Genomic DNA, 26,803 nt, shown 5'->3' with positions numbered 1-26,803 from the left:
CCTAGGGGGGACTGACCCATAAACACGTCGGTGCCATTAGTACAGTTTGGGCCTAGGGGGGACTGACCCATAAACACGTCGGTGCCATTAGTACAGTTTGGGCCTAGGGGGGACTGACCCATAAACACGTCGGTGCCATTAGTACAGTTTGGGCCTAGGGGGACTGACCCATAAACACGTCGGTGCCATTAGTACAGTTTGGGCCTAGGGGGACTGACCCATAAACACGTCGGTGCCATTAGTACAGTTTGGGCCTAGGGGGGACTGACCCATAAACACGTCGGTGCCATTAGTACAGTTTGGGCCTAGGGGGGACTGACCCATAAACACGTCACTGCCATTAGTACAGTTTGGGCCTAGGGGGGACTGACCCATAAACACGTCGGTGCCATTAGTACAGTTTGGGCCTAGGGGGGACTGACCCATAAACACGTGGGTGCCATTAGTACAGTTTGGGCCTAGGGGGACTGACCCATAAACACGTCACTGCCATTAGTACAGTTTGGGCCTAGGGGGACTGACCCATAAACACGTCGGTGCCATTAGTACAGTTTGGGCCTCGGGGGGACTGACCCATAACACGTCACTGCCATTAGTACAGTTTGGGCCTAGGGGGGACTGACCCATAAACACGTCGGTGCCATTAGTACAGTTTGGGCCTAGGGGGGACTGACCCATAAACACGTCGGTGCCATTAGTACAGTTTGGGCCTAGGGGGGACTGACCCATAAACACGTCACTGCCATTAGTACAGTTTGGGCCTAGGGGGGACTGACCCATAAACACGTCCGGTGCCATTAGTACAGTTTGGGCCTAGGGGGGACCGGACCCATAAACATGCACTGGCCATTTAGTACAGTTTGGGCCTAGGGGGGACTGACCCATAAACACTTCGGTGCCATTAGTACAGTTTGGGCCTAGGGGGGACTGACCCATAAACACGTCGGTGCCATTAGTACAGTTGGCCTAGGGGGGACTGACCCATAAACACGTCGGTGCCATTAGTACAGTTTGGGGCCTAGGGGGGACTGACCCATAAACACGTCGGTGCCATTAGTACAGTTTCGGGCCTAGGGGGGACCGACCCATAAACACGTCGGTGCCATTAGTACAGGTTTGGGCCTAGGGGGGACTGACCCATAAACACGTCGGTGCCATTAGTACAGTTGGGCCTAGGGGGGACTGACCCATAAACACGTCGGTGCCATTAGTACAGTTTGGGCCTAGGGGGGACTGACCCCATAAAACACGTCGGTGCCATTAGTACAGTTTGGGCCTAGGGGGGACTGACCCATAAACACGTCGGTGCCATTAGTACAGTTTGGGCCTAGGGGGGGACTGACCCATAAACACGTGGGTGCCATTAGTACAGTTTGGGCCTAGGGGGGACTGACCCATAAACACGTAACTACAAACCTCTGCATTTCCTCAGAGAGCAACATGGAGACCGCAGGCCTGAGCAATTCCTCCAGGATGGATCTCTGTCTGCTGTAGTTTTTAAAGTGGTTGCTGGCCAGAACAAGAGCCCCCATCAGGGCACATCTCTCAGCGCCAGTTAGTAGCCGCTCCTGCCCCAATAGGGCTTTAATACGGGTATGTAAAACCTCAAAGCAAGGCTGAAAGCACAGGAGAAAAGTTATCAGTTGTGGAGAGTAACTGCATAAAGGATAAGTAAACCATAAAAACAAGTGGCTCAGAACGCTTGTCTTAGCACTTTTGCACTCCCATTTACATGGGTTTATCCTATAGGCTAAAGCTCACCCACTGGGACAGCTATTATCCTGGGTTTTGCTTCAAAAACCCAGTGGGGTGAGCTTTAGCCTATAGGATAAACCCATGTAAATGGGAGTGCAAAAGTGCTAAGACAAGCGTTCTGAGTTTGTTTTTTAAAGAGCCTTAAGGAATTTGTTCCCAGAATCCCTTTGGTCTATTTGCATACGTATGAGGCAGTCTCCTCAACCCTTTTGACTATAGTTTATATAAATACCCCGCTGTGTAGCCCCGGGGGCAGCCGTTCCTGCACTGGTACAGCTGGGGTGTTTGCTACAGAAACCCTACTATAGTTTATATAAATACCCCGCTGTGTAGCCCCGGGGGCAGCCATTCCTGCACTGGTACAGCTGGGGTGTTTGCTACAGAAACCCTACTATAGTTTATATAAATACCCCGCTGTGTAGCCCCGGGGGCAGCCATTCCTGCACCGGTACAGCTGGGGTGTTTGCTACAGAAACCCTACTATAGTTTATATAAAATACCCCGCTGGTGTAGCCCCGGGGGCAGCCGTGTTCCTGCACCGGTACAGCTGGGGTGTTTGCTACAGAAACCCTACTATAGTTTATATAAATACCCCGCTGTGTAGCCCGGGGGCAGCCGTTTCCTGCACCGGGTACAGCTGGGGTGTTTGCTACAGAAACACCTACTATAGTTTATATAAATACCCCGCTGTGTAGCCCCGGGGGCAGCCGTTCCTGCACTGGTACAGCTGGGGTGTTTGCTACAGAAACCCTACTATAGTTTATATAAATACCCCGCTGTGTAGCCCCGGGGCAGCCATTCCTGCACTGGTACAGCTGGGTGTTTGCTACAGAAACCCTACTATAGTTTATATAAATACCCCGCTGTGTAGCCCCGGGGGCATGCCATTCCTGCACCGGTACAGCTGGGGTGTTTGCTACAGAAACCCTACTATAGTTTATATAAATACCCCGCTGTGTAGCCCCGGGGGCAGCCATTCCTGCCACTGGTACAGCTGGGGTGTTTGCTACAGAAACCCTACTATAGTTTATATAAATACCCCGCTGTGTAGCCCCGGGGGCAGCCGTTCCTGCACCGGTACAGCTGGGGTGTTTGCTACAGAAACCCTACTATAGTTTAATATAAATACCCCGCTGTGTAGCCCCGGGGGCAGCCATTCCCTGCACCGGTACAGCTGGGTGTTTGCTACAGAAACCCTACTATAGTTTATATAAAATTACCCCGCTGTGTAGCCCCGGGGCAGCCATTCCTGCACTGGTACAGCTGGGGTGTTTGCTACAGAAACCCTACTATAGTTTATATAAATACCCCGCTGTGTAGCCCCGGGGGCAGCCATTCCTGCACTGGTACAGCTGGGGTGTTTGCTACAGAAACGCTACTATAGTTTATATAAATACCCCGCTGTGTAGCCCCGGGGCAGCCATTCCTGCACCGGTACAGCTGGGGTGTTTGCTACAGAAACGCTACTATAGTTTATATAAATACCCCACTGTGTAGCCCCGGGGGCAGCCATTCCTGCACTGGTACAGCTGGGGTGTTTGCTACAGAAACCCTACTATAGTTTATATAAATACCCCGCTGTGTAGCCCCGGGGGCAGCCATTCCTGCACCGGTACAGCTGGGGTGTTTGCTACAGAAACCCTACTATAGTTTATATAAATACCCCGCTGTGTAGCAGTGATAGTGGGAAACATACCAGTACAGCACTTACCCCGACCAGGTCTGGGAAAGTAACGCAGACGGTTTGGAGGAGGGTGCCGGCGCAGCTGCGGATATTCCGTAACACTGTTCTGGGCACCTGCGAGTAGAACCATCATTTGGGAAAGGAAGGAAAACATTTTTTATTTTCATTTGTTTTCACTATAATATTAATATCCCTTTGGGCAGGGGCACCTATTGGGCACAGCGCTCCGACTTCATACTTCCATGTAAAGTAACTCAAAGTATCACAAATATTTGACATATAAGCACTCACAGAAACGAGTCCTCTATCAAAAGAAACACAGGATTTCTTGTCTCCTTTTTTGGGAACATGTTGTTCTGTATCAGACTTCCTGCTCTAAGAAATATCCGTCAGGGCATTTTACTGCCAATAGATTAGTCACATTAGTGCCACCTAGAACCCTATATTTATTCTGCAGAAAGGTTTACCTGCCCGAGTAACAGTCCTAGAAGATCCCTCTGTTTGTTCAAGATAGCAGCTGCCGGTCTTAGTAGCTTCCTGCTGCAGCTCTGGCCCTAGTAGCTCAGATTAAACATTCCTAAGGGAGGGGGGAGTGAGTTTTCTGAATTCTTATGGGGCGGGGAGCAGGAGAAAGGAGAGAGCTGCACAGACTCAGAAGGATTTTTCTGAGAGAGGAAGTCTGATACCCAACATGTTTACAAAAAAGGAGACAAGAAATCCTGTGTTCAGGGTCGGACTGGGTCGCCGGGACACCGGGAAGATATCCAGTGGCCCAGACCCGACCCTGTCGGCGCTTCCCTTGCCACCGATGTCCTCCCCTGATGCGTTCACAAACGCCCATTCAGGGGAAGATGTCCGGTGGGGGCCCCTGCAGGGCCCTGCACATTTTAAAGGAGAAGGAAAGGCTAATAAAGAGTTAATCCCAAGGTGCAGGCATACCTTCAGTTCTCCCAATAGTGCCCTTAAGTCTCCCCATATTTCACCTGTTCAGATGATCAGAATCCAAACAGGAAGAAAAACCGCTGAGCTGTGTAAAGAAAGTTCCCATAATGCCTTGCTCCTGCACCTACACCCAGACCAAGTGAACATGCTCAGTTAGTAAGACTATGAGTCAGCTTCCTGCTGATTGGCTCAGATCCACATTCCTAAGGGGGGGGGTGAGTTCTTAGCATTCGTGAGGGAGGGGGAGCAGGAAAGGGGAGAGGGGAGAGAACTGAAAGCTGCGTGTCTCTGGCACATGAATTACAGACAAAACAAATCTTTTGACAGAGATCTCAGTGCAGCTGTGAGTGCTTATGGCTGTATTTACAGAGACCTTTCTGATAAAGCGACTGAGTTTGTACCTTTCTTTCCCCTTTAAATTGTAAACAGAACTGTATTATGGTTTTTAAATGTAACTGCTATGGAAAGCTCTCTGTCTAAAAAATGAAGACCAACCTCTTCAAGGTGAAGTAACCCTTATGTACTGTACTGGGAGTCAGAGCTTTCACTATCATGTCTAAAAACTGCCCCTGCAAGGTTCTATATGCCCCACCCCCAATTCACACATATAATACCCCTGCAATGGTGGCTATTTCAGCAATAGGTATGGGATCTGTTATTCAAAAACCCCTTATACAAAAAGCTCCACATTACAGCATGGGCATTGCCCATAGACTCCATTTCAATCAAATAATTTATAAAATAAATAATTTTATTTTATACTGAGCATTCTGGATAACAGGTCCCATACGTGTATATGTGGCTATTAAACGGAGTGTGGCACCGAGCCCAGTGGCCCCCCTGTTTCTTACCGTAACGCCGTCTGTATCTGCAAACCCGGCCGCACTGAGGAGCTGTAGGGAAGGAGAATGAGAGAACCTGAGTAGCCCCCAGTAGGCAGAATAGTAACAGTTACACGGCTGTCAGCCTCTCATTCAAACCACTCCCTGGTTGCTAAGGTAATTTGGACCCTAACAACCAGATAGCTGCTGAAACTCCAAGCTGAAGAGCCGCTGAACAAAAAGTAAAACAACTAAAAAAAATGAAGACCAACTGCACCGGCACTGTGCTTCAGCCAACAGCAGACAGGGGCCGGAAGAAATGATTGGGTATTAAAAAACTTTTGGGAGGGGACAAAGGGAGGAGCTGCTGATGTATCCCTTTAATGAAGGGGGCCTATTGTGGTGCCCATGTCCCTATCACTCCCCCTTACGGACCCCCCCGCACTCACCTTCTGTAGCACCAGCGGCATTAGGTGCCCCGCGTGGGCGATGAGCGGCAGAAGGGACGCCAGGTTGGTGAGGACACAGGACACAATAAGAGGATCCTTGGTCTCATAGCTGATGACTCGCTGGAGAAGCCTGACACCCTCTCTAAGCAGCGCCTCCTGTGGGCGGGGGCACATTCACTCATTAGTACATAATGGGCTCCATACCCATAGCTTCCCAGCATTCCTGCTGCCTACCGACCCCCCCCCCCTGCCGAGATGCTCCAAGTTATACCAGGAGTAAAGAGCAGCTACTGACCTTTGTGTAACGTTGGTATTAAAAGCAATAAAAGTAAAGAATAAATAAATAATTGGTGACCAAATGTTGGTGGGTAAATTTGTGCTTCTTGTTACTGTAACACAGGGGATCCCCAACCTTTCTTACTCGGGAGCCACAGCCAAATGTAAAAAGACTTGGGGAGCAACACAAGCACCATAAAGTTCATGGAGGAGCCAAATAAGGGCTGTGATTGGCTATTAGGGGCCTCTATGCACCCTATCAGCTTACAGGGGCTTTATTTGGTAGGAAATCTTGTTTTTATTCAACCAAAACTTGCCCCCAAGTCAGGAATTCAAAAATAACTCCCTGGTTTGGGGGCACTGAGAGCAACACCCAAGGGGTTGGGGGGGAACATGTTACCCCAGAGTCACTGGTTGGGGGGTCACTGCTGTGAACAAAAAGCCTAAACTTCCCTCTCAATCCGTTTCCCTTCTTAATAGGGATTCGTCCGAATCCCGGCGTTTTATTATGGATTCCGATTTCAGCCGGATCAGTGGTCCCGGCCAAACCGAATCAGAATTAGCATAAATTAGCATATGCTAATTAGAATTTCGAAAGGGTTAAATCGGCAGTAAAAAAATGTTTTGCCCCCTTTCCGATCCTAATCAGCATATGCTATTTAGGATTTGAATTTGGTTCGGGGGTTCGGCCGAATCCTGCTAGGTGGGTTTGGCGGTTCGGCCGAATCCTGCTAGGTGGGTTTGGGGGTTCGGCCGAATCCTGCTAGGTGGGTTTGGGGGTTTGGCAGAATCCTGCTAGGTGGGTTTGGGGGTTCGGCCGAATCCTGCTAGGTGGGTTTGGGGGTTTGGCAGAATCCTGCTAGGTGGGTTTGGGGGTTCGGCAGAATCCTGCTAGGTGGGTTTGGGGGTTCGGACGAATCCTGCTAGGTGGGTTTGGCGGTTCGGCCGAATCCTGCTAGGTGGGTTTGGCGGTTCGGCCGAATCCTGCTAGGTGGGTTTGGCGGTTCGGCCGAATCCTGCTAGGTGGGTTTGGCGGTTCGGCCGAATCCTGCTAGGTGGGTTTGGCGGTTCGGCCGAATCCTGCTAGGTGGGTTTGGCGGTTCGGCAGAATCCTGCTAGGTGGGTTTGGGGGTTCGGCAGAATCCTGCTAGGTGGGTTTGGGGGTTCGGACGAATCCTGCTAGGTGGGTTTGGGGGTTCGGCCGAATCCTGCTAGGTGGGTTTGGGGGTTCGGACAAATCCTGCTAGGTGGGTTTGGGGGTTCGGCCGAATCCTGCTAGGTGGGTTTGGGGGTTCGGCCGAATCCTGCTAGGTGGGTTTGGGGGTTCGGCCGAATCCTGCTAGGTGGGTTCGGGGGTTCGGCCGAATCCTGCTAGGTGGGTTCGGGGGTTCGGCCGAATCCTGCTAGGTGGGTTCGGGGGTTCGGCCGAATCCTGCTAGGTGGGTTCGAGGGTTCGGCCGAATCCTGCTAGGTGGGTTCGGGGGTTCGGCCGAATCCTGCTAGGTGGGTTCGGCAGAATCCCGCTAGGTGGGTTTGGGGGTTCGGCCGAATCCTGCTAGGTGGGTTTGGGGATTCGGCCGAATCCTGCTCGCTGGGTTTGGGGGTTCAGCTGAACCCAAAAAAGTGGGTTCAGTGCATCCCTACTTCTTACCTCTGCAGACAGGGGGCGGCAGAGCTGAGCGAAGACTTCACTGCAGAAAAAGGACATTGCTTCCCAATGCAAGAAGGAAGGAGAGTGGGGGCTGCACAGCGCCTCTACAGATGTAGCTGTGGGGAAAATAACATTATATTGAAAAATCCAGACACCAGGGGTAGGATAATAACTCTGGCTTGAAAATCTACTGTAACACAACAGTACTGCATGCACTGCTCCTGGGAGCTGCCACACAGATTTCACATGTGCTTACACTGCTCCTGGGAGCTGCCACACAGATTGCCCTGCTCCGGGCGGGATCAGCTCAAAGGGGGGTTGATTTTACAGCTACACCATTTTCTCATTGGCCCCTGCTGTCAGTGCAAATGTGAAATTTTTGCCTCTCCTTTCCTGTATGAGTAACTGGAATACACCAAAGCCAGTATTTTTATGACTCCAACTTGCAGCGCAGCAGTAAAGCGTGCCTGAGTCTGAGCTTTCAGAAGGAGCCAGCGCTACACATTAGAACTGCTTTCAGCTAACCTATTGTTACTCCTACTCCCATGTAACTGGAGGAGTCCCAAGCCGGACTTGGATTTCTTACTATTGAGTGCTATTCTGATACCTACTGGGAGCTGCTATCTTGCTCCCTTCCCATTGTTCTGCTGATCGGCTGCTGGGGGTGAGGGGGGGGGTGGATATCACTCCAACTTGCAGCGCAGCAGTAAAGTGTGCCTGAGTCTGAGCTTTCAGCCAGCGCTACACATTAGAACTGCTTTCAGCTAACCTATTGTTTCCCCTACTCCCATGTAACTGGAGGAGTCCCAAGCCGGACTTGGATTTCTTACTATTGAGTGCGATTCTGATACCTACTGGGAGCTGCTATCTTGCTCCCTTCCCATTGTTCTGCTGATCGGTACTGCAGGCAGCACAAGAGCAAAGGACTCTGGGACATAAAATGTAAGAGGAAACAGTTTATGCGGAAGGTACCATTATGTGGTCCCGGATCCAGCGGAGCAGACAGCTGGTGGCGCATCCACTCTGTAGCCACGTGCAATACTGTTCTTGTGTCCAGACGACACAGGGATCTCACCACAATCCCCATCTGTTTGCGAAACGCTGAGTAAAGACAAAGCCAAAGGTTTAATGTACTGCAATCACCCCCCAGTGCCCAGTACTATGGATTTTCCCAAATATCCTTGTGTGCCACTGCCCTAACGATTCACCGGTCAACTCCACCAATCAGTACTGAGCAGGGTTCTTGCGAGCACTACAGGCCAGCACTCTGCAGGGTAATGAAAAAGGGCAAAATATTATTGCACCATGGCTGGGGCTGAGAGGGGCTGCTGTCGGGTAAAGGACAGGGAGAAGAGCAGAAGGTGAATGTTAGGGATAGGAAGAGAGAGACAAGCACAGTTTGAACTTGAACAGTTAAAGGCAAAGGCAGACAGTCAACCACCACAGGCATTAGCGGGGCAAAATATTTATTTTCTGCCCCCTTCCTTCTTGGGTTACTAAAAATAAGGAAGGCAAATGCCTGAAATCAGCCAATGTGTCACTGCCTTTGGTGAGAGAATAGAGGAGATCTGGGAGAAAAACAGAGAATGTCGTTGCCATTTATGTTGCATTATATGTTTTATAGCAGTGGGTGGGGTTTCAAGTAGATCGAATCTGGAAAAGGGGGTGGATTTTTCTCTACATTAATTTCCCTGTTCTGGTTGCCCTTTGAACATCTAAGTAAGGCACTAAATAACCCCACACCCCAAGTAATAAAGCCAGTACTGTCATTGGTTACCACTCCCCTAAACTAACCATACCCTCGCCAATATGGAAGAGACTATAGAACCTTCCTGTTAGACCCCTAATACACTCCCCTGGGCAGAGAAGCAGTTACTCACAGAGGAAAAACGTATTGAACTCTGTATCATCGTCGAAGTCCAGTCGGGAGTATTCACAGCTGGGACTGTTATCCATTGATGGGTAACCCACCTATAACATGGGAAAATATCCATTATTATTAATAATATAAGTCGCAACGGCCATCATAATGAAACATGAAAGTAGGCAATGTTCATTTATAGAATTAAAATACATGTATCTGGCTCACCTTTACAATGCTGACCATAGCGGCTCGAAGCACATCAGGTATGGCTGCTGTAAGCTGGGGGTCGTGGGACAGCACCCTGTGACTGAACAGAGTCCCCCATATCACAAAAGCAGATGATGTGAGAAACTGCAGAGGTGAATAATGATGGTCTTATTGGGTGCTCAAAATGATAAGGAAAATAGAAAATACTTCCCTTTTAGGCCCATACTGTCAGCGCCGCCGGGGAATTGGTATCGATGGAAGCCACTTACCAGGCTGGGGTGTCGGGTGAGGCTCAGCAGGGCTTCAAGGTATCTGTCAAAGGTCTCTGGGGTCTTCACTTCAAACGCAGTGACCTGGGAGGAAAGTGGGTAGAAAGTAAAGTTATTCATTGACTGGTAGTAACTATGAGTAGCGACCTCACTAGCCTATGTTGGGGGGTAAGTTGTCGTTGCTAGGGCTGATGTGTGGGGTTACACAAGAGCAACCAGATGTAAGTAAACCTGGGGCAGGGAGGCAGATAAGGGGACACAGTTTAGAGGAAGAACCTTACCTGAGTCAGAGCACAGAGCTGATTGCCCAGGTCACAAAGGATTTGGCCAATCATCTTTAGGATAACATAGTTCCTCTCCTGCAAAGGGTCACTGTCTGCCAGTCTGTGTGGGGAAAGGCTCATTAGTACCCAGACTGGGGGGGGATGGGGAGAAACAGACAGACAGCGTGGGGTACAGATATTCAGGGTCTCATTACTGAAAATGATTTTTAGTATAACGTACTATTAGATCCCAATCTTTCTAGTCACTTACAGGAAACAGGAAGCACAAGGTTCTTTGATGCAGTCCCCAAACCGACTGCGCCCATTGCTCCCGTTATAATTCGATAGTTTGGCCCCAGGGCCAAATGATCGAATTAGCTTACATTTTCCCGATATTGCCCACCCGTGGGTGGGGATATCGGGAGAAGATCCGCTCGCTTGGCCACCTCGCCAAGCAAGCGGATCTTAACGTGTATGGGCACCTTAAGGCCCGTCCCAGTGACGCAATGCCAGGTAAATTGGCCTACCTATATCCCTATTCACAATCAGGGTTGGACTGGGCTGTGAAGGGACCACCAGGGCTCCCATCCCAGGGGCCCTGCAGGTGCACTCAGCCGGGTGCGTCCTCAAATCCCACCCCTCCCGTAGGGGCCCCCTTAACCCCCCTCGCAGGGCCCCCACCCGAAGTCCTCCCCCGAGCGCATAAATTTGACGTGTCAGGGGAGGAGCGTTCGGGAGGGGGAGCGCCGGCAAGGGTCAGGTCTGGGCCCAGTCCGACCCTGCTCACAATCTTGAGAAACCCTTATCTAAAACCCTTTACCGTATTATCCCATATTTATAAAGTGCCAACATATGCTGCTGTGCGGTACAAAAGAAGGGTGCACACATCAAACGTACAATCTGAAAGGAAAAAGGGGTTTCAAACACAAGGTGTGCTGAACCCTATGGTAAATGCCTGATCTGAATCTAAAGGTGCCGGGATTTGCCTCAGACTTGGATGTGTTGCAACTCTGAGCTAAATCCCAGTACAGCAGTGGGAACAGAGGAGAGGGGGTAACAGGTACAGTATAGAAAAAGCTGGGTCTGAATTTAGGGAAGGAAGGGGGTATTAATACAGGGGGAGGAGCTAGAAGAGGCGGGGCTATGGAAGGGTGTGTGTGCCACTCACTGTGCCGCAGTCAGGATGTATCGTAAAGCATCTTCCCTAAATAATATCAGGAGCGGGACTCGTTCCTCCAGCAGCAGTCCCTGTGTGCAAAGCAGATCCTTAGTTCAGCCAAATAGAACAATATATATATCAATCCAAACACAGGATAATATCCATTATAACCATTATAAAAGGCATTTAAAAATCCCAGCTGTCAATCATATATTGCCTGCCCCGCCCCAAAGCATAGAAACGGGGCAGACAATTACTTTCGCTTTCCATTCAGCACTTATTTTCCCCCCTCCCTCCTGAACATCTAATTGTGTAGCCAGTGTGTTGGCATGGGCATCAGGTCCCCCATTCTGGCACATACACAAGATTTTGGGCTAATACAATGCTTGCCCCCTGCTGGCTGTAATGATGTAATTACATGAGGATGGGATCTCACCTTCTTGTTGACTGCAAGGAGCAGACACTCGGCTGCCTCCATCTGTAGCTCAGGAACATTCAGCAGCACACACAGCAGCCATAGCAGAGTGCAGTTATCAGCCATTATAAGGCGAGTAGGGAGGCACTTGATATATCCGGCCAGGGTGCGGAGAGCAGCTGCAGCCACGCGGAACTGGCCCTGTGTCTGGGAAACAGAAACAACATCTATAGGAGCTGCATGGAGAGGAGAATGGAGGAAAAGTGGGGAGAGAGAGTCACAGGCTACAGGTGGGCCAGGGAGAGAGAGTCACAGGCTACAGGTGGGCCAGGGAGAGAGAGTCACAGGCTACAGGTGGGCCAGGGAGAGAGAGTCACAGGCTACAGGTGGGCCAGGGAGAGAGGGTCAGAGGCTACAGGTGGGCCAGGGAGAGAGGGTCAGAGGCTACAGGTGGGCCAGGGAGAGAGGGTCAGAGGCTACAGGTGGGCCAGGGAGAGAGGGTCAGAGGCTACAGGTGGGCCAGGGAGAGAGGGTCAGAGGCTACAGGTGAGCCAGGGAGAGAGGGTCAGAGGCTACAGGTGGGCCAGGGAGAGAGGGTCAGAGGCTACAGGTGGGCCAGGGAGAGAGAGTCACAGGCTACAGGTGGGCCAGGGAGAGAGAGTCACAGGCTACAGATGGGCCAGGGAGAGAGAGTCACAGGCTACAGGTGGGCCAGGGAGAGAGAGTCACAGGTGGGCCAGGGAGAGAGAGTCACAGGTTACAGGTGGGCCAGGGAGAGAGAGTCACAGGTTACAGGTGGGCCAGGGAGAGAGAGGCTACAGGTGGGCCAGGGAGAGAGAGTCACAGGTTACAGGTGGGCCAGGGAGAGAGAGTCACAGGTGAGCCACGAAGAGAGAGTCACAGGCTACAGGTGGGCCAGGGAGAGAGAGTCACAGGTTACAGGTGGGCCAGGGAGAGAGAGGCTACAGGTGGGCCAGGGAGAGAGAGTCACAGGTGGGCCAGGGAGAGAGAGTCACAGGCTACAGGTGGGCCAGGGAGAGAGAGTCACAGGTTACAGGTGGGCCAGGGAGAGAGAGTCACAGGTGAGCCAGGGAGAGAGAGTCACAGGCTACAGGTGGGCCAGGGAGAGAGGGTCACATGAGGGCCAGGGAGAGAGAGTCACAGGTTACAGGTGGGCCAGGGAGAGAGAGTCACAGGTGAGCCAGGGAGAGAGAGTCACAGGCTACAGGTGGGCCAGGGAGAGAGAGTCACAGGTGGGCCAGGGAGAGAGAGTCACAGGCTACAGGTGGGCCAGGGAGAGAGAGTCACAGGTTACAGGTGGGCCAGGGAGAGAGAGTCACAGGTGAGCCAGGGAGAGAGAGTCACAGGCTACAGGTGGGCCAGGGAGAGAGGGTCACAGGCTACAGGTGGGCCAGGGAGAGAGGGTCAGAGGCTACAGGTGGGCCAGTGAGAGAGGGTCACAGGCTACAGGTGGGCCAGGGAGAGAGGGTCACAGGCTACAGGTGGGCCAGGGAGAGAGGGTCACAGGTTACAGGTGGGCCAGGGAGAGAGGGTCACAGGCTACAGGTGGGCCAGGGAGAGAGGGTCACAGGTTACAGGTGGGCCAGGGAGAGAGGGTCAGAGGTTACAGGTTGGCCAGGGAGAGAGGGTCAGAGGCTACAGGTGGGCCAGGGAGAGAGGGTCAGAGGCTACAGGTGGGCCAGGGAGAGAGGGTCAGAGGCTACAGGTGGGCCAGGGAGAGAGGGTCAGAGGCTACAGGTGGGCCAGGGAGAGAGGGTCAGAGGCTACAGGTGGGCCAGGGAGAGAGGGTCAGAGGCTACAGGTGGGCCAGGGAGAGAGGGTCACAGGCTACAGGTGGGCCAGGGAGAGAGGGTCAGAGGCTACAGATGAGCCAGGGAGAGAGGGTCAGAGGCTACAGGTGGGCCAGGGAGAGAGGGTCACAGGCTAAAGGTGGGCCAGGGAGAGAGGGTCAGAGGCTACAGATGAGCCAGGGAGAGAGGGTCACAGGCTACAGGTGGGCCAGGGAGAGAGGGTCACAGGCTACAGGTGGGCCAGGGAGAGAGGGTCAGAGGTTACAGGTTGGCCAGGGAGAGAGGGTCAAAGGCTACAGGTGGGCCAGGGAGAGAGGGTCACAGGCTACAGGTGGGCCAGGGAGAGAGGGTCAGAGGCTACAGGTGGGCCAGGGAGAGAGGGTCACAGGCTACAGGTAGGCCAGGAAGAGAGGGTCACAGGCTACAGGTAGGCCAGGAAGAGAGGGTCAGAGGCTACAGGTGGGCCAGGGAGAGAGGGTCAGAGGCTACAGGTGGGCCATGGTAAGATAGAACTAGGCCACTGGGGTTGAATTGGGAGAGAAGGAGCAAGGCAGACTGACAGTACTGGGGGGGGGGGGGGGGGGGGGGTAATTCCCATGGCTATATAAGAAGTTAATGCAGTTAATGAATTTTGGCCACCAAATGCATTTATTATATGAATTTTTAGGATTGTCTGCTCAAACACACTATTAGCCAGCAGCACTACAGGGACCTGCGTCCCACTGGCATCCCCCATCCCACCCTGTAAATTGTGCCAATTAGGGAGAAGTTGGGGGCTTCAGATCCATACCAGGTTCTGGTGATTCTGCTCACACCGCTGCAAAACGATCAGAATGAAATCATATATTTTGCCCATATTCGCTCCCAATGATTTGTGAAGTTCTTTCAGGCACCATATGGGTCGGGTTTCGAATGGCCCAAGGTCTTCAGCCAACCGCAGAAGGATGAACATCACCAGTTCCATCTGTGCATCCTGACAAGACAGGAATGAGTTAAATCGAAGCCAAAGTACATGAGAGGGTCAGGGCCTTCCCTCACTGGGGCCAAAGGGACTAATGGGCAGAAGTCTGGGCCTAGGGGGGACCGACCCATAAACACGTCGGTGCCATTAGTACAGTTTGGGCCTAGGGGGGACCGACCCATAAACACGTCGGTGCCATTAGTACAGTTTGGGCCTAGGGGGGACTGACCCATAAACACGTCGGTGCCATTAGTACAGTTTGGGCCTAGGGGGGACCGACCCATAAACACGTCGGTGCCATTAGTACAGTTTGGGCCTAGGGGGTACTGACCCATAAACACGTCGGTGCCATTAGTACAGTTTGGGCCTAGGGGGGGACTGACCCATAAACACGTCACTGCCATTAGTACAGTTTGGGCCTAGGGGGGACCGACCCATAAAACACGTCGGTGCCATTAGTACAGTTTGGGCCTAGGGGGGACCGACCCATAAACACGTCGGTGCCATTAGTACAGTTTGGGCCTAGGGGGGACCGACCCATAAACACGTCGGTGCCATTAGTACAGTTTGGGCCTAGGGGGGACCGACCCATAAACACGTCGGTGCCATTAGTACAGTTTGGGCCTAGGGGGGACTGACCCATAAACACGTCACTGCCATTAGTACAGTTTGGGCCTAGGGGGGACCGACCCATAAACACGTCACTGCCATTAGTACAGTTTGGGCCTAGGGGGGACCGACCCATAAACACGTCACTGCCATTAGTACAGTTTGGGCCTAGGGGGGACCGACCCATAAACACGTCACTGCCATTAGTACAGTTTGGGCCTAGGGGGGACCGACCCATAAACACGTCGGTACCATTAGTACAGTTTGGGCCTAGGGGGGACTGACCCATAAACACGTCACTGCCATTAGTACAGTTTGGGCCTAGGGGGACTGACCCATAAACACGTCACTGCCATTAGTACAGTTTGGGCCTAGGGGGGACTGACCCATAAACACGTCGGTGCCATTAGTACAGTTTGGGCCTAGGGGGGACTGACCCATAAACACGCCACTGCCATTAGTACAGTTTGGGCCTAGGGGGGACTGACCCATAAACACGTCGGTACCATTAGTACAGTTTGGGCCTAGGGGGGACTGACCCATAAACACGTCACTGCCATTAGTACAGTTTGGGCCTAGGGGGGACTGACCCATAAACACGTCACTGCCATTAGTACAGTTTGGGCCTAGGGGGGACTGACCCATAAACACGTTGGTGCCATTAGTACAGTTTGGGCCTAGGGGGGACTGACCCATAAACACGTCGGTGCCATTAGTACAGTTTGGGCCTAGGGGGGACTGACCCATAAACACGTCACTGCCATTAGTACAGTTTGGGCCTAGGGGGGACTGACCCATAAACATGTCACTGCCATTAGTACAGTTTGGGCCTAGGGGGGACCGACCCATAAACACGTCGGTGCCATTAGTACAGTTTGGGCCTAGGGGGGACCGACCCATAAACACGTCGGTGCCATTAGTACAGTTTGGGCCTAGGGGGGACCGACCCATAAACACGTCGGTGCCATTAGTACAGTTTGGGCCTAGGGGGGACCGACCCATAAACACGTCGGTGCCATTAGTACAGTTTGGGCCTAGGGGGGACTGACCCATAAACACGTCACTGCCATTAGTACAGTTTGGGCCTAGGGGGGACTGACCCATAAACACGTCGGTGCCATTAGTACAGTTTGGGCCTAGGGGGGACCGACCCATAAACACGTCACTGCCATTAGTACAGTTTGGGCCTAGGGGGGACCGACCCATAAACACGTCACTGCCATTAGTACAGTTTGGGCCTAGGGGGGACCGACCCATAAACACGTCGGTACCATTAGTACAGTTTGGGCCTAGGGGGACTGACCCATAAACACGTCACTGCCATTAGTACAGTTTGGGCCTAGGGGGGACTGACCCATAAACACGTCACTGCCATTAGTACAGTTTGGGCCTAGGGGGACTGACCCATAAACACGTCGGTGCCATTAGTACAGTTTGGGCCTAGGGGGGACTGACCCATAAACACGCCACTGCCATTAGTACAGTTTGGGCCTAGGGGGACTGACCCATAAACACGTCGGTGCCATTAGTACAGTTTGGGCCTAGGGGGGACCGACCCATAAACACGTCACTGCCATTAGTACAGTTTGGGCCTAGGGGGGACTGACCCATAAACACGTCACTGCCATTAGTACAGTTTGGGCCTAGGGGGACTGACCCATAAACACGTCGGTGCCATTAGTACAGTTTGGGCCTAGGGGGGACCGACCCATAAACACGTCACTGCCATTAGTACAGTTTGGGCCTAGGGGGGACCGACCCATAAACACGTCACTGCCATTAGTTACAGTTTGGGCCTAGGGGGGACCGACCCATAAACACGTCACTGGCCATTAGTACAGTTTGGGCCTAGGGGGGACCAGACCCATAAACACGTCGGTACCATTAGTACAGTTTGGGCCTAGGGGGGACTGACCCATAAACACGTCACTGCCATTAGTACAGTTTGGGCCTAGGGGGACTGACCCATAAACACGTCGGTACCATTAGTACAGTTTTGGGCCTAGGGGGGACTGACCCATAAACACGTCGGTGCCATTAGTACAGTTTGGGCCTAGGGGGGACTGACCCATAAACACGTCGGTGCCATTGGTACAGTTTGGGCGTTAGGGGGGACTGACCCATAAACACGTCCACTGCCATTAGTACAGTTTGGCCTAGGGGGGACTGACCCATAAAACATGTCACTGCCATTAGTACAGTTTTGGGCCTAGGGGGGACTGACCCATAAACACGTCACTGCCATTTAGTACAGTTTTGGGCCTAGGGGGGGACTGACCCATAAAACACGTCGGTGCCATTAGTAGTTTGGGCTAGGGGGCTGACCAACCGTCCCCTAGTACAGTTTTGGGGCCTAGGGGGGACTGACCCCCATAAACACGGTCACTGCCATTAGTACAGTTGGGCCTAGGGGGGGGGAACCTGAACCCATAAAACACGATTGGTGCCCATTAGTACAGTTTTGGGCCGTAGGGGGGACACTGACGCCATAAAACACGTCGGTGCCTATAGTACGAGTTTGGGACCTAGGGGGGACCTGACCCTAAACACGTCGGTGCCATAGTTACAGTTAGGGCCTAGGGGGGACTGACCCATAAAAACTACGTCACTTACCATTAGTCACAGTTTTGGGCCTAGGGGAAGACTGACCCATAACACGTCGGTACCATTAGTAACAGTTTGGGCCAGGGGTAGACTGACACCATAAACATGATCACTGGCCATTAGTACCGTTTGGGCCTAGGGGGGACTGGACCCATAAACACGTCGGTGCCATTTAGTAACAGTTGGGCCTAGGGGGGGACTGACCCATAAACACGTCGGTGCCATTAGTACAGTTTGGGCCTAGGGGGGACTGACCCATAAACACGTCACTGCCATTAGTACCGTTTGGGCCTAGGGGGGACTGACCCATAAACACGTCGGTGCCATTAGTACAGTTTGGGCCTAGGGGGGACTGACCCATAAACACGTCACTGCCATTAGTACCGTTTGGGCCTAGGGGGGACTTACCCATAAACACGTCGGTACCATTAGTACAGTACAGTATATTCCAAGAATGAGCGCCAATGCTCCTAAAATGGCCGCTGGAGAAATTCCTGTTTGTGAAAATTAAAGAGTTTGAGTTTTAATGTGCGGAAGTTCCTTACCCCAAAATTGGCAGTAAAGGCCAGCTCGTTGACCATCCCTAGCCAGTTCCAGGGCCACTCTCTCTTGATGATCTCTACTACAACGCGAGCAATCACATCCTTAATGTGCCCTTTCTCCTCCAGGATGGGGTGGATTCCCTGCACAGCACCAACACCACACACAGTTACTCAGAGGCACAAGTTTATAATACAAGCGGCGGGGTTCCTTATAATATATAGTGAATAAAGTACCCCCTATTGTAACATATAGGGATATTATAAGTCCCCGAGGAGTTCCTTATAATATATAGTGAATAAAGTGCCCCCTATTGTAACATATAGGGATATTATAAGGCACAGAGGAGTTCCTTATAATATATAGTGAATAAAGTACCCCCTATTGTAACATATAGGGATATTATAAGCCCCCGAGGGGTTCCTTATAATATATAGTGAATAAAGTGCCCCCTATTGTAACATATAGGGATATTATAAGTCCCCGAGGAGTTCCTTATAATATATAGTGAATAAAGTGCCCCCTATTGTAACATATAGGGATATTATAAGGCACAGAGGAGTTCCTTATAATATATAGTGAATAAAGTACCCCCTATTGTAACATATAGGGATATTATAAGCCCCCGAGGGGTTCCTTATAATATATAGCGAATAAAGTGCCCCCTATTGTAACATATAGGGATATTATAAGTCCCCGAGGAGTTCCTTATAATATATAGTGAATAAAGTGCCCCCTATTGTAACATATAGGGATATTATAAGTCCCCGAGGAGTTCCTTATAATATATAGTGAATAAAGTGCCCCCTATTGTAACATATAGGGATATTATAAGTCCCCGAGGAGTTCCTTATAATATATAGTGAATAAAGTACCCCCTATTGTAACATATAGGGATATTATAAGCCCCCGAGGGGTTCCTTATAATATATAGCGAATAAAGTGCCCCCTATTGTAACGTATAGGGATATTATAAGTCCCCGAGGAGTTCCTTATAATATATAGTGAATAAAGTGCCCCCTATTGTAACATATAGGGATATTATAAGGCACAGAGGAGTTCCTTATAATATATAGTGAATAAAGTACCCCCTATTGTAACATATAGGGATATTATAAGCCCCCGAGGGGTTCCTTATAATATATAGCGAATAAAGTGCCCCCTATTGTAACGTATAGGGATATTATAAGCCCCCGAGGGGTTCCTTATAATATATAGTGAATAAAGTGCCCCCTATTGTAACGTATAGGAATATTATAAGCCCCCGAGGAGTTCCTTATAATATATAGCGAATAAAGTACCCCCTATTGTAACGTATAGGGATATTATAAGCTCCCCAGGGGTTCCTTATAATATATAGCGAATAAAGTACCCCCTATTGTAACATATAGGGATATTATAAGCCCCCGAGGAGTTCCTTATAATATATAGTGAATAAAGTGCCCCCTATTGTAACATATAGGGATATTATAAGCCCCCGAGGAGTTCCTTATAATATATAGTGAATAAAGTGCCCCCTATTGTAACATATAGGGATATTATAAGCGCCCGAGGAGTTCCTTATATAGTGAATAAAGTGCCCCCTATTGTAACATATAGGGATATTATAAGCCCCCGAGGAGTTCCTTATAATATATAGTGAATAAAGCGCCCCCTATTGTAACATGTAGGGATATTATATGTCACTGAGGAGTTCCATGACTATATAAAAGCACAAGGCATTTGATGGAATTCCGAAGTGACTTCTAATATCCTTGTATTGTACAACAGGGGGTACTTTATTTATTATAATATAGAAGTGTCAGTGAGTCATGTGACAGAAATGACATCACTAAGCTCCGATTATAACTGATGACATCACTAACCAATGTTTATAAGGATATAATTTACAGTTTGGTTCCATAGGGAAATGACGAACCTGTATATTATATATACCCACCCCGTTGTAAAAGGATGCAAGAGATATATATATATATAGTGTATATCGACATACACCTTCTGGGGTTATTCTATACAGAGAGCTGACAATCTATATTCAAAATAGAAAATGACAAAAGCACTGACAGAATATGAAAAAAGAAAGGTTATACTTCATCAAAAAACATTGCCAGGGTCATCAACGCATTTCAGTGCTCTGAGTATCTTGACGACGTTCAAAATGCGTTGATATATATATCCTGCATCTTTTTTCAAGATTTGAAAATGCCCACCGGACATTTACACTTACATAAGAAATAAGAAGCATCATTCTGTTCTTTACAAACACCCTGTCACCCAAAGGCATGACGTTCCACCGAAACCTAAAGGAAGAACAACAAAGTCACTGTGAGAAACAACGCCCCCCAGAGGCCGCAGGGGGAATCACTAGAACCTCAGCCATAAAGCAGGGCAGGACTGCTGCTTACAATGGGGGGGATCAGATAGGATCTGTGCCACTGTGACAGAATGCTGTGTTATACAGATAGCTAGAATCTCAGCCATAAAGCAGGGCAGGACTGCTGCTTACAATGGGGGGGGGGATAGGATCTGTGCCACTGTGACAGAATGCTCTGTTATACAGATAGCTAGAATCTCAGCCATAAAGCAGGGCAGGACTGCTGCTTACAATGGGGGGATCAGATAGGATCTGTGCCACTGTGACAGAATGCTCTGTTATACAGATAGCTAGAATCTCAGCCATAAAGCAGGGCAGGACTGCTGCTTACAATGGGGGGATCAGATAGGATCTGTGCCACTGTGACAGAATGCTCTGTTATACAGATAGCTAGAATCTCAGCCATAAAGCAGGGCAGGACTGCTGCTTACAATGGGGGGATCAGATAGGATCTGTGCCACTGTGACAGAATGCTCTGTTATACAGATAGCTAGAATCTCAGCCATAAAGCAGGGCAGGACTGCTGCTTACAATGGGGGGATCAGATAGGATCTGTGCCACTGTGACAGAATGCTCTGTTATACAGATAGCTAGAATCTCAGCCATAAAGCAGGGCAGGACTGCTGCTTACAATGGGGGGATCAGATAGGATCTGTGCCACTGTGACAGAATGCTCTGTTATACAGATAGCTAGAATCTCAGCCATAAAGCAGGGCAGGACTGCTGCTTACAATGGGGGGGATCAGATGGGATCTGTGCCACTGTGACAGAATGCTCTGTTATACAGATAGCTAGAATCTCAGCCATAAAGCAGGGCAGGACTGCTGCTTACAATGGGGGGATCAGATAGGATCTGTGCCACTGTGACAGAATGCTCTGTTATACAGATAGCTAGAATCTCAGCCATAAAGCAGGGCAGGACTGCTGCTTACAATGGGGGGATCAGATAGGATCTGTGCCACTGTGACAGAATGCTCTGTTATACAGATAGCTAGAATCTCAGCCATAAAGCAGGGCAGGACTGCTGCTTACAATGGGGGGGATCAGATAGGATCTGTGCCACTGTGACAGAATGCTCTGTTATACAGATAGCTAGAATCTCAGCCATAAAGCAGGGCAGGACTGCTGCTTACAATGGGGGGGGATCAGATAGGATCTGTGCCACTGTGACAGAATGCTCTGTTATACAGATAGCTAGAATCTCAGCCATAAAGCAGGGCAGGACTGCTGCTTACAATGGGGGGGGGGGGGGGGGATCAGATAGGATCTGTGCCACTGTGACAGAATGCTCTGTTATGCAGATAGCTAGAATCTCAGCCATAAAGCAGGGCAGGACTGCTGCTTACTTTATAACATGCTCCAAGACGTGCAGGCCGAAGTGCCGGACGCAGGGGGAATGGCTCCGGTTGGACAGCTGCAGGCCACAGGGCACACAGAGGGGGCTTCTCTCCTTGAACTCCTCGCAGAACTGGGGGGGCAGCAGAGAAAGGAATAAACCTCAGTAACCGGGGGATGGCTGCTTGGACAGACATTTGTGTAATAAATAAAAATGGCGTACGTACGACAGTGACAATATGGCTCCTATATACAATACGTGTGCCATATACCTGTAGTTCTTGGAGACCTTACGCACCTATGGCTGTAACTTGTCTCTGGAGCAAGGTTTGCCCCGCCCCCTTTTTACCCTTCCCTTGAAAATAAAAAAAGTTGGGGCTCATTTATAAACAATGGGCAAATCTGCACATAGGCAGTGACCCATAGCAACCAATCAGTGATGAGATTTTTGTGAGCCAGTTGCAAGTAGAACTATAAAACAAACATCTGATTGGTTGCTATGGGTAACAGGCCAGGTGCAAATGTGCCCAGTGTTTATACAGTAAATGGCAATGGCTCCGACTCCCCCCTTTACTATCGGTACTGGCGGCCATTAACCCTTTCAGCACAGCCCGTTCCCTCCCTCTATGACAATACTGAAACTGTCACTTTACACAATATGGCCAATATCTGCCCCATTCTCTCAGAGGCAACAGCTCAGCCTCCCATGCCTGCTCTCATCCCATCCCGACTACTGTAACCTGCTACTAACTGCCCCCTAACTCCCAACTACCCCCCTACAGTCTGTATTAAACACTGCTGCCAGACTCCTCCCCCTCTCATCAAGGAGAGTTTAGGCCCCTCCCCTGCTTACGTTATTTTCATTTTAAAGCCCTCCTCCCCTCACTCCATCTCTTCTTGTGTCTCCATAGGTTAATGGCCGACCCTCACCCCCCGCCCTCCGAGCAGCCGCTTGGTTGCACCCCAGTACTGCTGCTGTTTCCTCCTCTGGAGAAAGGGCCCCTGATATACAATATAGGGCCACTGAACCAGTATAGGACCCCTGATACAATAAAGGGCCCCTGATATACAATATAGGGCCACTGAACCAGTATAGGACCCCTGATACAATAAAGGGCCCCTGATATACAATATAGGGCCACTGAACCAGTATAGGGCCCCTGATACAATAAAGGGCCCCTGATATACAATATAGGGTCACTGAACCAGTATAGGGCCCCTGATACAATAAAGGGCCCCTGATATACAATATAGGGCCACTGAACAAGTATAGGGCCCCTGATACAATAAAGGGCCCCTGATATACAATATAGGGTCACTGAACCAGTATAGGACCCCTGATATAATAAAGGGCCCCTGATATACAATATAGGGCCACTGAACCAGTATAGGGCCCCTGATACAATAAAGGGCCCCTGATATACAATATAGGGTCACTGAACCAGTATAGGGCCCCTGATACAATAAAGGGCCCCTGATATACAATATAGGGTCACTGAACCAGTATAGGGCCCCTGATACAATAAAGGGCCCCTGATATACAATATAGGGCCACTGATATACAATATAGGGTCACTGAACCAGTATAGGGCCCCTGATACAATAAAGGGCCCCTGATATACAATATAGGGCCACTGATATACAATATAGGGTCACTGAACCAGTATAGGGCCCCTGATACAATAAAGGGCCCCTGATATACAATATAGGGTCACTGATATACAATATAGGGCCACTGAACCAGTATAGGGCCCCTGATACAATAAAGGGCCGCTGATATACAATATAGGGTCACTGAACCAGTATAGGGCCCCTGATACAATAAAGGGCCCCTGATATACAATATAGGGCCACTGATATACAATATAGGGTCACTGAACCAGTATAGGGCCCCTGATACAATAAAGGGCCCCTGATATACAATATAGGGTCACTGATATACAATATAGGGCCACTGAACCAGTATAGGGCCCCTGATACAATAAAGGGCCCCTGATATACAATAAAGGGCCCCTGATATACAATATAGGGTCACTGAACCAGTATAGGGCCCCTGATACAATAAAGGGCCCCTGATATACAATATAGGGTCACTGATATACAATATAGGGCCACTGAACCAGTATAGGGCCCCTGATACAATAAAGGGCCCCTGATATACAATATAGGGCCACTGAACCAGTATAGGGCCCCTGATACAATAAAGGGCCCCTGATATACAATAAAGGGCCCCTGATATACAATATAGGGTCACTGAACCAGTATAGGGCCCCTGATACAATAAAGGGCCGCTGATATACAATAAAGGGCCCCTGATATACAATATAGGGTCACTGAACCAGTATAGGGCCCCTGATGTACAATATAGGGCCACTGATTTACAATATAGGGCCCCTGATTTACAATATAGGGCCCCTGATTTACAATATAGGGCCCCTGATGTACAATATAGGGCCACTGATGTACAATATAGGGCCACTGATGTACAATATAGGGCCCCTGATGTACAATATAGGGCCCCTGATGTACAATATAGGGCCCCTGATGTACAATATAGGGCCCCTGATGTACAATATAGGGCCCCTGATGTACAATATAGGGCCCCTGATGTACAATATAGGGCCCCTGATGTACAATATAGGGCCCCTGATGTACAATATAGGGCCACTGATGTACAATATAGGGCCACTGATGTACAATATAGGGCCACTGATGTACAATATAGGGCCACTGATGTACAATATAGGGCCCCTGATGTACAATATAGGGCCCCTGATTTACAATATAGGGCCCCTGATGTACAATATAGGGCCCCTGATGTACAATATAGGGCCACTGATGTACAATATAGGGCCACTGATGTACAATATAGGGCCACTGATGTACAATATAGGGCCACTGATATAACATAGGGTCACTGATGTACAAAATATGGCCCCTGATATACAATATAGAGTCACTGAACCAGTATAGGGCCCCTGATGTACAATATAGGGCCCCTGATACAATATAGGGCCACTGATGTACAATATAGGGCCCCTGATATACAATATAGGGTCACTGAACCAGTATAGGGCCCCTGATGTACAATATAGGGCCCCTGATACAATATAGGGTCACTGATGTACAATATAGGGTCACTGATGTACAATATAGGGCCACTGATATAACCTAGGGTCACTGATGTACAATATAGGGCCACTGATATAACATAGGGTCACTGATGTACAATATAGGGCCACTGATATAACATAGGGTCACTGATGTACAATATAGGGCCCCGGTGACCCATTGAACACCCCCCTGCCCCTGAGTATCACACAGTCTCCCCCCAAATTGAGCCCATTGTTTCCTTATTTTTCCTTGTAAATTATCAGTCTCCTTTCCTCTCTGCTTCCATATTACCCCTCATACCCCCACATAATACCCCTTTCCCAATGCCCCATTGTGCCCCCACATATTACCCTTGTGCCAATACTTACATTTCTCTCTACCCCCACATTACTCTCACCCCTACTCTCTGCCCCTATATCCCTCCGCCTGGTACCCCCAAACCTTAATAACCCCACTGCCACCCTGACAATACCCCATACAGTTACCCTCACTACCCCCCGGTACCCCCAAACCTTAATAACCCCACTGCCACCCTGACAATACCCCATACAGTTACCCTCACTACCCCCCGGTACCCCCAAACCTTAATACCCCACTGCCACCCTGACAATACCCCATACAGTTACCCTCACTACCCCCCGGTACCCCCAAACCTTAATAACCCCACTGCCACCCTGACAATACCCCATACAGTTACCCTCACTACCCCCCGGTACCCCCAAACCTTAATAACCCCACTGCCACCCTGACAATACCCCATACAGTTACCCTCACTACCCCCCGGTACCCCCAAACCTTAATAACCCCACTGCCACCCTGACAATACCCCATACAGTTACCCTCACTACCCCCCGGTACCCCCAAACCTTAATAACCCCACTGCCACCCTGACAATACCCCATACAGTTACCCTCACTACCCCCCAAATATAACCCCACCTTTTCCCATTACCATGCTCACCCTGTAACGTCCCCCCCTGTAGTTCCCCATATATTTAGCTCCTAACCGCCCCCCTATTGCCCTGAGAGCCCCCAGCCCCGGTACCTTGAGCGCTTTCAGCCGACATTCCTGACTGGACTCGGGCTCCATGATGACAGAGACGGACCGAACCAGCTGCTCGCACAGGGCTTCAACCATCCGTTCTCGCTGGACCGGCTCGGCCATTGCCGGACACTGTGTATCCCGGGACGCTACTCTCACTGTAGGGAACCAGCTGGCCCGCACTGCGCATGCTCCACACTTTCCCTCTCAGGCACGGAGCGGGCACAGCGCTACACACGGACGGACTGACTGGGCATGCGCACTGGCACAAGTTAGGGGAAGGGAGAGAGAAGCTGCAACAGATGTTCAGCGGGTATCAGAAACACCTGAAATCGAACTGACAGGGATGGGGTACGGGAGCCCCCTGGGGCCAAACTCCTTGGCAGCGTCAGTTTTTTTTAAGTCCCAGTGCCCTCTCTGCCAAAGCTCCCGAATTACTCAAAGCCCCAGCGCTCTCCCTGCCTGTTCTACTGCCCCCCCCCCCCCCCAGTTATTGCCCCAGCTCTGGGCAGTGCCATTCCTTGTGTGACTGTAATCACTAACAAACTTAGGGGGCTGTTCCTGCTGAATTGTGCTTAGTACAGGGGAATCCCTATGTGCCATAGTTTTATGGTATCTCTCTGTACAGGCTATGGGCAAACTTAGGGGGCTGTTCCTGC

The 26,803-nt window shown here is 50.3% G+C and overlaps 1 protein-coding gene across 1 annotated transcript in view; it reads right to left on the bottom strand.

Annotated features, from left to right (window-relative positions):
* The window catches only part of xpo5.2 (exportin 5, gene 2), a 43,095-nt gene extending 16,649 nt beyond the window's left edge, over window positions 1-26,446 (bottom strand). Inside the window, exons 1-17 of the mRNA XM_031901838.1 lie at window positions 26,148-26,446; window positions 22,001-22,122; window positions 20,508-20,580; window positions 18,286-18,423; window positions 14,357-14,539; window positions 11,777-11,962; window positions 11,350-11,429; window positions 10,200-10,302; window positions 9,919-10,002; window positions 9,668-9,793; window positions 9,459-9,549; window positions 8,551-8,679; window positions 7,579-7,694; window positions 5,652-5,807; window positions 5,233-5,274; window positions 3,467-3,553; window positions 1,417-1,616 (exon numbers count right to left, since the gene is read on the bottom strand). Of these exons, the coding sequence (XP_031757698.1) occupies window positions 1,417-1,616; window positions 3,467-3,553; window positions 5,233-5,274; window positions 5,652-5,807; window positions 7,579-7,694; window positions 8,551-8,679; window positions 9,459-9,549; window positions 9,668-9,793; window positions 9,919-10,002; window positions 10,200-10,302; window positions 11,350-11,429; window positions 11,777-11,962; window positions 14,357-14,539; window positions 18,286-18,423; window positions 20,508-20,580; window positions 22,001-22,122; window positions 26,148-26,267 (2,036 nt within the window). The 5' untranslated portion in view covers window positions 26,268-26,446. The remainder of the gene's footprint in view (window positions 1-1,416; window positions 1,617-3,466; window positions 3,554-5,232; window positions 5,275-5,651; window positions 5,808-7,578; window positions 7,695-8,550; window positions 8,680-9,458; window positions 9,550-9,667; window positions 9,794-9,918; window positions 10,003-10,199; window positions 10,303-11,349; window positions 11,430-11,776; window positions 11,963-14,356; window positions 14,540-18,285; window positions 18,424-20,507; window positions 20,581-22,000; window positions 22,123-26,147) is intronic.
* Window positions 26,447-26,803: the final 357 nt, after the last annotated feature.

Source organism: Xenopus tropicalis, chromosome 5 (genome assembly GCF_000004195.4).
Source record: "Xenopus tropicalis strain Nigerian chromosome 5, UCB_Xtro_10.0, whole genome shotgun sequence".
In the NCBI taxonomy this organism is placed as follows: domain Eukaryota; kingdom Metazoa; phylum Chordata; class Amphibia; order Anura; family Pipidae; genus Xenopus; species Xenopus tropicalis.
Note: the sequence above shows the minus strand (reverse complement) of the source record. Positions and strands in the feature narration are given on the sequence as shown.